The following is an 11,592-nucleotide window of genomic DNA, read 5'->3' as shown; positions in this document are numbered from 1 at the left end:
TGATGTCCATCTGGGGAGAATCAGTTTTTTCCTTTCCTCAGCCTGAGGGCAGTCAGAGCGACTGAGGGATGTCCCCCGTATCACAGGTTGGGGGGCGGTGTGGCGTGCCAGCTCCCTGCTTGGTGCTCAGCTAGCCTTGTCCTCCCTCCTCGTGTGCCCCTGACCAGTGCGGAGTCTTGCGTGGTTAAGGTCGTTGAAGGAGGACGGTCTCATCTTCTGTAGCTTCTTCCTGCTGAGTAGGGGCGTAGAGCTGTCCCTCCGCGTGGGTCGTTCCTGGTCAGGTGCGGGAGGCCCAGCTGGGGGAGGCCTCTGCTGTCAGAGTTGTAAAAGGAAGAGGCCGCTGAGTGCAGGGGAGAGCCTCTCCTCCCTAAACCTCTTGCTGCTGCCAAACACACAGGCTGAGCGGGGCCCGTTTTGTGGGGCCGCTGCCAGTGTGGAGCCCAGCATTGGTCACGGTCCTGTGCGTCGAAGCGACAGGGGCTGTTCCGGTGCGACACCCTCGGGGAATCCAGCAGGGGTAGGGCGGCTGCCCCTCGAGTGGATCCCAGGGTGGTCAAGGGGCCCTGGCAGTGCCGCATCGTCCTGCATGTGTCATGCTCTGCAGGGTTGCCGTTGACTGCAGGGGAAGTGGGAGGAGGAGCAGCCCCTGCAGCAGACAGGGGAGACGACGAGAAGGCTGCTGTCCCGCCCAGTCCCAGGTGGGCCCAGTCCCAGGTGGGCCCAGTCTCCCCACACAACGGACTGTTGTGGGCCCAGGTGGTTGCCTCGTGCTTCAAGTGTCCGTCATTGGCAGGGCCCGGGCAGCCAACTCTGGGTTTGGCGGCCGACTCAGAGGGTCCTCTCGTCTCGTCCTCGGGGCTCCAGTGCCGTCCTCGGGTGGGCTGCCCTGAAGTCTTCTCTTTGGCCTTCGGAGGTCAGGCGTAAGAGAGCCGTCCCTGCAGGCGTGTTTCCTTGTGTGCTCATGCCGAATCCTCCTCCGGGCCCAAATCGGAGCCGCAAGTGGGGCCCCAGGGCCCTCCTGGCTCCCTTTGTCGGAGCACCCCAGGAGCCTCTGGTGCCTCGGGGTGGTGGGCACACTGTCCTGTGGCGCAGCTGTGGAGACAACGGGGGGAGTGGTGTGAGATAGCGAGTGGCGTGTGGCCTGGGCCAGGTCTTACTAGAGGCCTGTGGGGTTTTGCGACGTGTGTTCTGAGGTGTTGAGGTGGAGGTTTCCCTGCAGGACCCACACGTGACCTGAAGAAAGGGGAATTTCCCCTGGGCCCCCTGGGGCTGAATGAAGGCTACACTGCCAGGGTCCCTCAGGCCCCTTCCCTGAGCGTCCTCCTCCATGACGGCGGGGTCCTCCTCCTGCTGGGCTGTCCCTTCCCCAGCCTCTCTGAGAACCCTGGACATGCCCTTCTCTGTGGGGGGAGCCTTTGCCCACACGAGTGTTGCAGGTGGCGTGGCAGAGACCACATGCTCCCGACTCCCACGGGAAGTGAGTTCGCACAGTCCACGGGCTGTGGGCGGGTGTTGGGCGAGGTGGGAGCAGGCAGGGTGGCCTTTCCCTGGTGGGTCTCCCCTGCCGACTGAGGGATCGAGGAGAGTCTCTAGAGTATGAAACTCACAAAGCAAAATGGTGCCATGAGGGGACCCACTACCTCCCACGAGGCTTCTTGTCGGCTCGGGGGACTGGAGGTGTTGGTCAGATCATATGGGAGTGTCTGGTGGACATGACTCAGCTGGAGACCGGGCCCAACTCCGTGCCCACAGGGATGCAGCGCTGGGAGGGGTGAGCTGTCCTGCTCCTGTGAGCCCGGGGGCCTGTCTCGTTTGCTCATTTCTCACGTGCCTGAAGTGGGAGAGGAGGCCACCCCACCACTGTCTCTTCGCGACTAGTGTCGTCCGGGAGCAAGCCGTCTGCTGACTTTTGCAGGGTGAGAGGGCAAGGCTTGCGTCGTGCAGAGGGAGGGACTCAATGGGGGGCGTGGAGCCCTTTGCCAGAAGGTCACCGTGCCTAGGCTGCCTAGGGTCCAGTCCCTCCAGGCGGCCAGGACGACAGTCCCCAACCATCACAGGGAGTTGCACAGATCAGGTGGAGGTTCCCCGTGGGATGTTCTCAGGGCTTCCTGGTGCCTGCAGGGACTGGGACCTTCCTCTCCTCTCCTCTTTGTGGTCAGAGGCTAGGGCATCACCCCGGGTTTTGTGCGGTTTGCCGAGGTACCCACAACAGGGACGGGGCAACGAGGGAGAACATGTGTCCATGTTCACCGGCCTTTTTTCCTGCCTGCCTCACCCCGTTCCCGAGTCCTCCTCTTCTTCTGCTTCCCTTGTCGTTTGCACCATGTCCACCGAAGGGAAGCTTCTCGAGAGCTGAGAGCAAGAGCAGAACTGGGTATAAGCAAAGACTCCCCGGCATCAGAGAACCAAGTGGGGACACCCACGCCCAGCCTCCCTTCCCGAGAGCCCTCCAGCCAGGTGAGCCGTGCCCTGCCGACTCCCAGCCCTCCTCTCTGCTCTGCTGTCCGGGGCTGCTTCCCAGAGTCAGCGGTGAGGGGTCAGGGTGATGGTAGTAAAGGGGTGAGGAGGGCTTCGCAGGGATTTCATGCAGCAGTTCCGATGCAAAGCCCGAGTGCCTGCCAGAGACGAGGGCCTTCAGGGTTGCCATTGTCACAGCAGGGAAAGGGGAAGAGCTGGGAGGAGGCGCTTATGGACAGAGGAGAGAGGAAGCCCAAGAGATGGAGGTGAAAGTGAATTACAGGCGCAGGGTGGCTCCTTTCGTCGGAATTGTTGTCTTCCGTGGAATCCTTCTCCGGGTCAGAGAGCAGCGAGGATGCTGGGGTTGGCCGTGAGAGAGGACAAAGGGAGTCAGTGCAGCTGGCCACCCACGGCCTGCTGCTCTGGGGATGCTGGGCTCTGCCCTCAGTGGGGTGCGTCGCTAGCTCCGAGTCCTCCCTGGCCCTGGTCGCTTGATCTCCGCAGGGTACAGGGGAATCTCTGTTTGCCCACCTGCTCCTCCCACCTCCGATTCTCTCCCAGACCCGGAAGCCTGGCTGTGTGATCCTTTCGCCCCAGGAGGCTGTCACTGTCCCTAAGACTGCCTCTGCGGGACTTTGTCTTCCTCTGTCCTTGTTCCTGTCCTTCTCTGCTCTCCTTCTTCCTCCTCCTCCTCCTCCCCTAGAGATGCTCCATGTCCTTCCCCCTGCCAAGCTCCACCAGTCCTATTGTTGTCCAGGAGGGGGCAACCAAGGAAAGAGAGGAGATATCCTGGGTCCCCCGGAATCAATCCCCCGATCCGTCTCTGCCGGGAGCAGCTGTCCTGGGTCTGGGATTGCTGGGGAAGTGCAGGGAGAGATGGCCCACCACCTCCCCACAGCCCATGTCTGCCCAGGGACGGGGATAACCTTCCCAGGGACGTGTTTCAGGGAACTCAGTGCCCTCTGTTTCCCTAAGTGTTACAGAGGTTGAATGGAGACGGGAGCATGGGAGATTGTGCAGGCGCCCTCAGCTGTTCAGGGCAGCCCTGGAAAACGTCCAGCGGTGTGGTCACTGAAACACAGGATTCCTGCCAGTTCTCCTGCTGAGGCTTGCCGGGAATGGACGGGGCCGGGGTGTGTGTAGGGCCCTGGGCAGGCCTGAGGAACGTTTGCCGTTGGGGCATGCCTAGGGAGTGGGGAGCATGGCCAGGGCTGTAAGCCGGCGAGGTGGGTTTGTGAGAGGAACCGTGACTCCCTGGCCCTGCTCCCAAGAGGCTCTGTGCTATGCCTCGACGCCAGCTGGTGAGAGGTAGAGAGGACCCAGGGCAGCAAGTGTGTGAAGCAGGTCCCGCAGCCCCTTCACACAGGCCCGGGGGACCGTGGCCCACGAAAGGGGTTCACCAGGGCAGCTGCATGGGGGCGTCCCGCCCTTGGGAACATGTCCACAGGTTAGACTCGGCTGGGGTGTGAAGACTGGCAGAAGCTCCGATTTACGGGAGCATGTGGAGTGAACCCAGGGGAAGTACGCTTTCCCTTCTGCAGCTCTGGGAGTCCCCTTGAAGGTACAGCAGCTTGGAGAGAACCGGGACGGTTTGGTAGTGGAGGTTATGAGGGAGAGAATTTAGACCCGTCTTCCACCTCCTGGCTCAGACCAGAGCGTACTGTCGCGGTTATCTTGCCCAGGAGAGTGCGGTTGGGGTTGCAAGTCCTGAGCATGACCAGGTCTGGGCCCGTGCCAAGAAAGATGCAGAATCTCTTGTGCACCATTCCCGAGAGGCCATGAGCAAAGAGGCCAAGCTTTGACATGTGGCAGCGGCCAAGGGAGGCACGAGCAGCTTTGATGGAAAAGATCCTTCAAGGAGCCGCGCAGGGAGTCCAGTGGTGATGATAAACCCAGCCTACCCTAAAGGCCCGTGGACACTTGGCCTGTTCTTTTCATCCCGAAACCGTGACATGAGCAAATCATGCCTGTGCCAGAGCATCCCTTTCCTTGGTGGTTTTTGACCCACCTTCTTCATTCTCTGGAGCGGCAGGGGCAACCCCATGTTCCCAGGAGCCATGTCCCAGTGTTCCCCTCCTCGGTGCCGTTCCCTACCTGAAGAGACTTCATCGTCACTGGTGGAGTAGTCCTCGATGCTCTCTACCAGTAGGTCTGTAAGAACTGAAAGAGGAGCAATGCCGTTAGGAGAGAAACCGCCTCACCCCTTCATCCCAAGTGCGTTGCGATGTCTCTGGGCCATGCGGCATCTGCCTGACCCTTCTGCTGTGCTTTCAGAGGTTCACGGGGCTGGTGGAGCCGGAGCCCTTGGAGGAGACGGGGATTGGAGTTTCCTGCCTTCTAATGACGCTGCAGCAGTCACCTCAGTGTCAGTTCTGCATGCCCATGACCGCTGTCCCCTCCCAGCGCGACCATCGGAATCTCCAGTCGTTATGGGACTCTTGACGTGTGGCTAGTGGGAGTGAGCAACTGGACGTTTTCATTCCCTTGATGATTTCCGTGTACTGCACTGAGAATATAAATGACTGTGTATGATGGATACTAGACAGACTCTTTCCTGGATCACTCAGCACTAGACACCAACCAGGAGCGAGAGACAAGGCCTGCTCTCCCGTGTATTTCTCGGGCATCAGTGGCTGGCCTGATACGGACGTTGATCAAGGGAAGACGTTCCCGGACTCTCACACACGCACCAGGCGCTGCTGGAGGTCTTTGGACCCGAGGAGATTAAGGTGAAGCCCCAGTTCCTAGATAAATGGGGAACGGATTCCGTGCAGCACTGATCTAAAGCATACAATGTGATGCTCTCGGGACAGAGAAGCTGCTACAGTAGATAAGTGAACCATAAAGGAACACAACGAGCCACGACGTTTCTGAATATGAAGAAGTCGGTGGTGGGTCTCTAGAAGCTGACCTTCCAATACCTTGGATGACTCCCCTGAGCCAACAGGAGGGTGCTGGCATACAAAGAGGCAGGGGCACCTGGGAGCGGAAGAGAAATGCCCAAGGAAGTGCGCTCATGTTGGCATCACGATGCTTCCCAAGAGGAGCCCAGAAAAAGCAACCTTTTCTGAAACAGCGAACAGAGTGAAAAGGCAAGCCACAGACTGGAGACGCCCTTGGCAATCCTTATTTCAGAAAAGGTGTGTTCACTGACAAAAAGGAAAAACAAGAAAGAAAACCAACCAAACAAAAGAAGACCGGGATTTCACCAAATGAAAGAATCGAGAAAAAGACTGGAATAGTCTGTGCTGCGAAGGGAAAGAATGACTCGGCCCTCAGACAGACATTGTTCGAAAAGATGCTCAATGTAAGGCATCGTGAGGGCAATGCGAATGCAACGGATGTTGAACTGTGGCGTTGTCCGTTAGGGACCCAAACTAGGAATTCAAGCCCAGGACCCATGTGGGAAGGAGGCAGAAAATTGGAGACTCTGGATGCAATTCGTGGAACGCAGACTGGTGCAACTACCCTGGAAAAGCCCGTTGAGTGTCCTCGGAGAGCAGCGAAAGGTACTCCCGTGGATCCCGTGCATGCGAGTGAGAAAGAGAGATGTTGGAACAACAGATTCTGTTCCAATCCATGTTTCTCATGAGAGAAAGTCTTGTCGGCTGCCAAAGAACCCTGAAACCCTGATTTGGCTCTGTTTCCATTTCCAGGCACTGAACTCCCTTGAGTTGTCTATTGGCCCAAACCTTCTGAATCTAACAAGGCCCTCTTGCATGGACAGATGGCCAGCGAAATGGGTGGTGATTGTCCTGTCACCCCTGTTGAGGTCTGAGGTTCTCTTTGGCCACCCTGCGATGCACAGAGCACCCTTTGTTCCTGCATGGAGGGGGCCCAGGTGCCCCCAGTGACGCTCAGTCCCTGAAGACCACCTCATTCCCCCTTGGATAGGACACCTTTTGGACCCACCTCCAAGAGCCCCAGCAAGGACCAGTGGTGGGTGTGGGATTTCCCTGGGAGAAGGCCAGTTGCATTCTTAGACACAGTATCTGCAGGGAAATGGTAGAAATGGTTTCTCCATGGAGAAACACGGAGTGAATTGGCCCCATCTGTTCCCTGGCCACTGGCCCTTTGTGCGGGTCATCCCCGAATGGGCTGTTGCACGCAGGTGCCCTGGAAGCTGCCTGCAGAAGGGAGGAAGTGTGTCCCAGCACTCAGTGCTTCCCATGAGGTTGGGAAGACGCATCGTGGGGCCTCTGATGCAGAGATGTGTGTGTGAGTGCAGTGTGAAGAGGGAGGTGATGTGACCATGCTTGCCCGAGACCTACCTTGGCGGGAGAGCCCCATGGACACTGACTCAGTAACAGTGGAAAAGACACACTTGTGTCTTCGGGGCACAGTCTAGCCCTTCCTAGTTAGCGACGGGATTTGTTTTCTGGGGGAACTGATGTGTATTTGCAAGGAAAGAACTGCTCTTTCAATTGTAGGTGTTGAAGAGTTTTCCCATGAATGGACGTTCATGACGTGACAGGGATGGGAAACGTCCCTGAGAACGTGGACACCATTAATCGCCATTTTGAGAGGACCAGACACATTCGAGAGCAGAGCATTCACCCACCTGACACACATACACCAACCCTGAGAATCCCAGCACAGGGATTCCCATGGAAACAGACCTCGTGCCCAGCACCCGATCCTACGGCACCTAAGAGCAGCACGGTAGCTTCCGGGGGCAGGGTCACGAGGCCACGGGTCTCGGTCCGGAACATGACCCTTAGTCTCGTTGCAACAGGATCTGGATTCTGGGTGGCTCTCAAGATGGAACCTGCAAGCAAGCCCCACCTTGCTCTAAAGCAGTGAGTGACTCTAGAGGACAGCATACTTACCACTCTCCCTTTCCAGCAGGGCCACCTGCGATTTCAGAAAAGAAAACATGATGAACACCAAGTCCTGCCTCGTCCTGTGTGCCCAGCTCTTTTGGTCTCTTGGTGATAGGCAGGGTCATGGGCAGTGATACGGAATCCACCTAGAGGTCACATGCCCTGGGTCCATCAGGTGGCCCGGCGGTGTCAGTAGCACCCGTGAACAAACTCACGACCCTGTGGACTGGAACCGAACCTGCCGTTTCCTGCAGGGTCTTTGGAATGGGGTGTCCCTGGCTAAGAGTCACTCCCTCAAGAGTCTCCCCACCAAGGACATTGTACGTGCTGCGGTGTTCAGATCTGATTGCGAGTATCAGAGAAACAAGGGATGTTGTACCTCACCCGAAGAAAGGCTAACTTACCACCTTGGTGAACAATGGGGCCTCTCCCTCTCTGCTGTCCACGTCAAGGTCATCATCCACGCTAGCCAGGGAATCTAGGTGGATACACACAGAGAGTGTCGGGACCCCGATGGAACTCTTCGGGAATCGCTCGGGGAGCTTTGCTTGGCGTGCACATGTGGACAAGAGTGTGGAGGTGGGGAGCTCATCAGTATGGACTGAGCTGCAGTGGGCCCTTCCTGGATGGAGGAGCAGGAACGTGAATAGAAACTCTGCCTCCCATTGGATCTCCACGGCCTGGAGTTACTGTGAAATAGTTCATCTCCAAGGCACACCTACTGCCTGCCCCCAAACCTGCACCACCTAAGAGCAGCGCAGTAGTTTCCGGGGACAGGGCCATGAGGCCACGGGTCTTTCCCCAGAAAATCCCTTTCTGTTACTCTGACCCTTCTTCTCACTCCTGCCGGATCTGGAATCAGGGTGGTTCTCATCGCGGAGCCTGCGAGGAAGCCCAGACCTTGGCCCTTTTCCAGGTTGCTGCAAACAAGTGAGTGACTCTAGAGTACAGAATACTTACCGCCATCCCCGTCCAGCAGGGACACCTGTGATTTCAGAAAGGAAAACAGTATGAACGTCATATCAGGCTTTGTCCTTTTTGCATGGCTCTTTTGTTCCCTGGGCGATGGGAGGAAGCCAGATGGGGCAGTGTGCTAGAGGCCCGTGAGCCCCAAAGTATGACGAGCAAAACGAGTCCTCCACAGGTGCGCCCAGTCTTCCTAGAGGTCCCCCGTTCCGGGTCCCACTGGACAAAATAGGTGGCAAGGAGGAATAGCTGCTACCCGTACCCAAGCTCCCTGCCCTCCAGATGGTAGGTGATCCTGCTGTGGTTGTCCCCGCCCCCCTGCAATGCCTTCGGGGTTAGGTAGCTTTTGGTAACAGATTCTCTCTCAAACTTCTCCCTCCCCTGTCAATTGTGCATGCTGAGATTTTTTTTATGTAACCTTGATTTAAAAAGCCAGAAGACTTTTGTGTCTCCCCCAAAGAAAGGCCAACGTACCACTCTGGTGAAAAACGGGGCATCTTCCTTTGTCGTTGCTTTTGAATGTTCCCCCGCCTGTCCATCCGGCAAAGCTAGGGAGAGATCCACAGAATGGTCAGTCCACCGGTGGGGCTCGGCAGGAAGAGCTCAGGGAGTTTCGCTTGGGGTGGGCATGCCCGGGTGTGTATGGCGACGTTGGGGTGCGTGGGTATGGACTGAGCAAGCTGCCGCTGCATCGAGAGAGGTCGGGGCAAGGAGCAGGAACGGAGGGAGAAATACTGACTCTGAACTCGAGCTACAGGGAATGGAATCAGGGTGAGCTCTTCAAGCCGAAAGAGGGTAAACACTAAGAAACACGGTCCGTTGTACTGTCGGGCAAGCTCCTCCAACCAGCGACTGTGTCGTGGTCATTGTCAAGACCGTTTCTTGGCCGCTCCCACCTATGTCTCACCTCTTCTGGGAGATTGTGTTTCTGCAGAAGAACACTGGGTGTCAGGGTTGCATACAATGCAAGCACAAGTACCCTAGAGGTTTCTATTTGTCCCTGATTCATGCAGGGTCAGGAAAACCAAAGACCCAGGATTTCTACGTACTGACATCTGACCCTTCCAACAGAGTCCCCATCCACAAAGTGCTGATTCTTCCCAGTCTTCCTTTCCCGTGGCATGCGGGTGTGTCCTTGCAGTCCGCGGGACCCGTTTCCCGGGACCCAGCTCCCCCAGTCAGGACCCGGCAAGTTCACGAGCGAGCCGAGTCCAGGCGAGAGAAGGGCACTCTCTAACCTGGCCATGTAGCAGATTGTCAGGAAGTCGGATCGGGCCCCGAGCTAATGATGAAGCTTTCCTGGCCATTGCCATTTGCCAGTGAGCCTTCCCTCTGCGTTCAAGACGGGACCGTTTTTGTAAGGCTGGTGGTTCTGTTTGGGTTGACTAAGGTAGCTTCTGATTCCTTTGTGTTTTGACCCTGTCTGAGAAACGTCCCGAGGTAGGACAGATGTGGGCCCCTTCCTTTCTCCCCATCCCTGTCTGAGGAAAGGGAATCCTGAGCAACCCTCCAGGTGGAGCTGAGGTCAGCGAGCAATGCGGTGTCCTAGCGCGGTGTGTGTAGTGGGGATGAAGGAGGTTTGGTTTTGAAACTCTGACCTGTGCCCTCAAGTCCATTCAGCGGGAGATGTCTTCTGGTGAAACGCACACAGTCCACACAGCCACACGCCCGGTCCCGTCGCATCGACCTACGCGAAAACGAGCCACAACCCTCCGACGCACCAAGCACAACGCCCAGATGACCTACTGGTTTGCAGGGACTGTAGCACAGGGTCCTGGTTTTCTGCAGGACACTCCCGTTTGTTCAGTCCGACCCAGCCTCCGTGCCCGGGAGGAACTCAGAAGGGGAGAAGCTCTCCAGACCAGAGGAGGAGAGAAAGCCCTACCTTGTTCAGCTAGATCTGTCCCCCTAAAGGGAATGATGGGGCAATACCCATATGGGACATATCCGGTCGCCGCCTCCTGCAGTTGGAGAAAGGGAAACCCAGTGAGGATCTCAGCACCCTGTGCACACCGTGTGCAGACATCTATGTGCCCTTGGTGTGTGTCGTAAGGAAGCTAGATGGGATGCCGTCATTGCGTCTATGATCCAGAGGAGGAGGAAATGACCTCCCGAAAAGGCTCTTGCTTGTTATGTCAAAACTCCCCCGTCCATTTTCTTCAGCAACTCATTCCAAAGCCATTTCCCATAGACAGAATGAGCTGGTGGAAAATGCTCACGACCATCCATTGCCTAAGCAACGGTGGTGACGTTTTCTCAGTGCCCGTCACAATCCGCTGTCCGTTAATGGTATAAACTCACGGCAGGCTCTCAGCACCAAGGACATTGTCTCTCCCCTCTGGCATTTCCATGCTCAGATGTTCATGGAAAGAGAAATCAAACACTGGCTGTCCCTCAGAAGCACAAAATAACTTTATCGAGGTGACCGAGCGGCTCAGTCATTGACGCTTCTGCCTTCAGCTCAGGACCTGATCCTAGGGACACGGGAGGCGGTGATTCGGATCACAGCCCCCCCCCCTCCCGTGCGGTCCCCAAAGCCCCTGTGGGTCAGGCCTGGCCCTGCCCGCACCCCCGCCGCGGCCCGCTCGCAGCCAGCGCCTGCGTCCGGCCCCTGTCCCCACTCCGCTAGCCCTCCGCCCACCTGGGCCTCGAGGACGCGCGGGAGGAAGCTCAGCGTGACCAGCAGCTGCACTGCGGCCGCCCCCCGCCCGGCGCCGGCCCGCCGGGGCCCGGCTCATGCTGACCTCTTCCCACAGTGCGACCCGCCCGGGCACCTCGGGGCCGGGGAATGGCGGTCGGCCCGGGCGACATCCAAGGGGACGGCTCCCCGCCCCCGGGGGAGGCTCCAGGGTCAGAGGTCCGTGTCGTGCGGACCCGGGGGACGCCCTCCTCGGCTCCCTGCAGCAGCGAGTGACGCCGGAGAGCCAGGCGCGCCCACTTCCATCTCCCAGGCTACCCCGCCCCCGGCCTCCCCTTCGCCCCGGCCACGCCCCCCCTCGCAGCGCAGGGCCTTGTGGGAGTTGTGGTCCCCTCCTGCGGGGAGGCGCGGCGGGCGGCGGGGGGATCCGGGGAGCCGTGGCCGCGGCAGCCCCGCCTCCCCCGCGGCGGCCAATGGGGTAGAACCACGATAGCCTCCAAAACAAGAGGCGCTGCGGGCGGGGCTCCGCTTCCTTCGATGGGGCGCCGCGCCGCCTCCTCTCCACCGCGGTGGCTCCTGGAATCCCGGCCAGGGGTTAGGCCTGGGTGGCCGGTCCCCGACGCCACACAGCCGGGGGACTCCGGGACGCGTCCCAGGGGGCCTTTGACTGCGAGCTGGGGCGCGCTCTGCGTCTCCTGCGGAGGCCCC

General features: G+C 58.5%; 1 protein-coding gene across 1 annotated transcript; it reads right to left on the bottom strand.

The window, feature by feature from the left end:
- Positions 1–704: 704 nt before the first annotated feature.
- LOC122899221 lies at positions 705–10,984 on the bottom strand. The gene is made up of 9 exons (XM_044236808.1): positions 10,888–10,984; positions 8,721–8,794; positions 8,241–8,265; positions 7,685–7,758; positions 7,287–7,311; positions 4,552–4,617; positions 2,739–2,815; positions 2,276–2,352; positions 705–1,092 (listed from the first exon to the last, which is right to left on the bottom strand). Exons 1-9 carry the CDS (start codon positions 10,982–10,984, stop codon positions 960–962), a joined length of 648 nt encoding a protein of 215 aa, XP_044092743.1. The 3' UTR covers positions 705–959.
- Positions 10,985–11,592: the final 608 nt, after the last annotated feature.

The sequence above is a fragment of the Neovison vison genome, chromosome 2 (genome assembly GCF_020171115.1).
Source record: "Neovison vison isolate M4711 chromosome 2, ASM_NN_V1, whole genome shotgun sequence".
Classification (NCBI taxonomy): domain Eukaryota; kingdom Metazoa; phylum Chordata; class Mammalia; order Carnivora; family Mustelidae; genus Neogale; species Neogale vison.
This window is presented reverse-complemented; position numbering and strand designations above follow the sequence as displayed.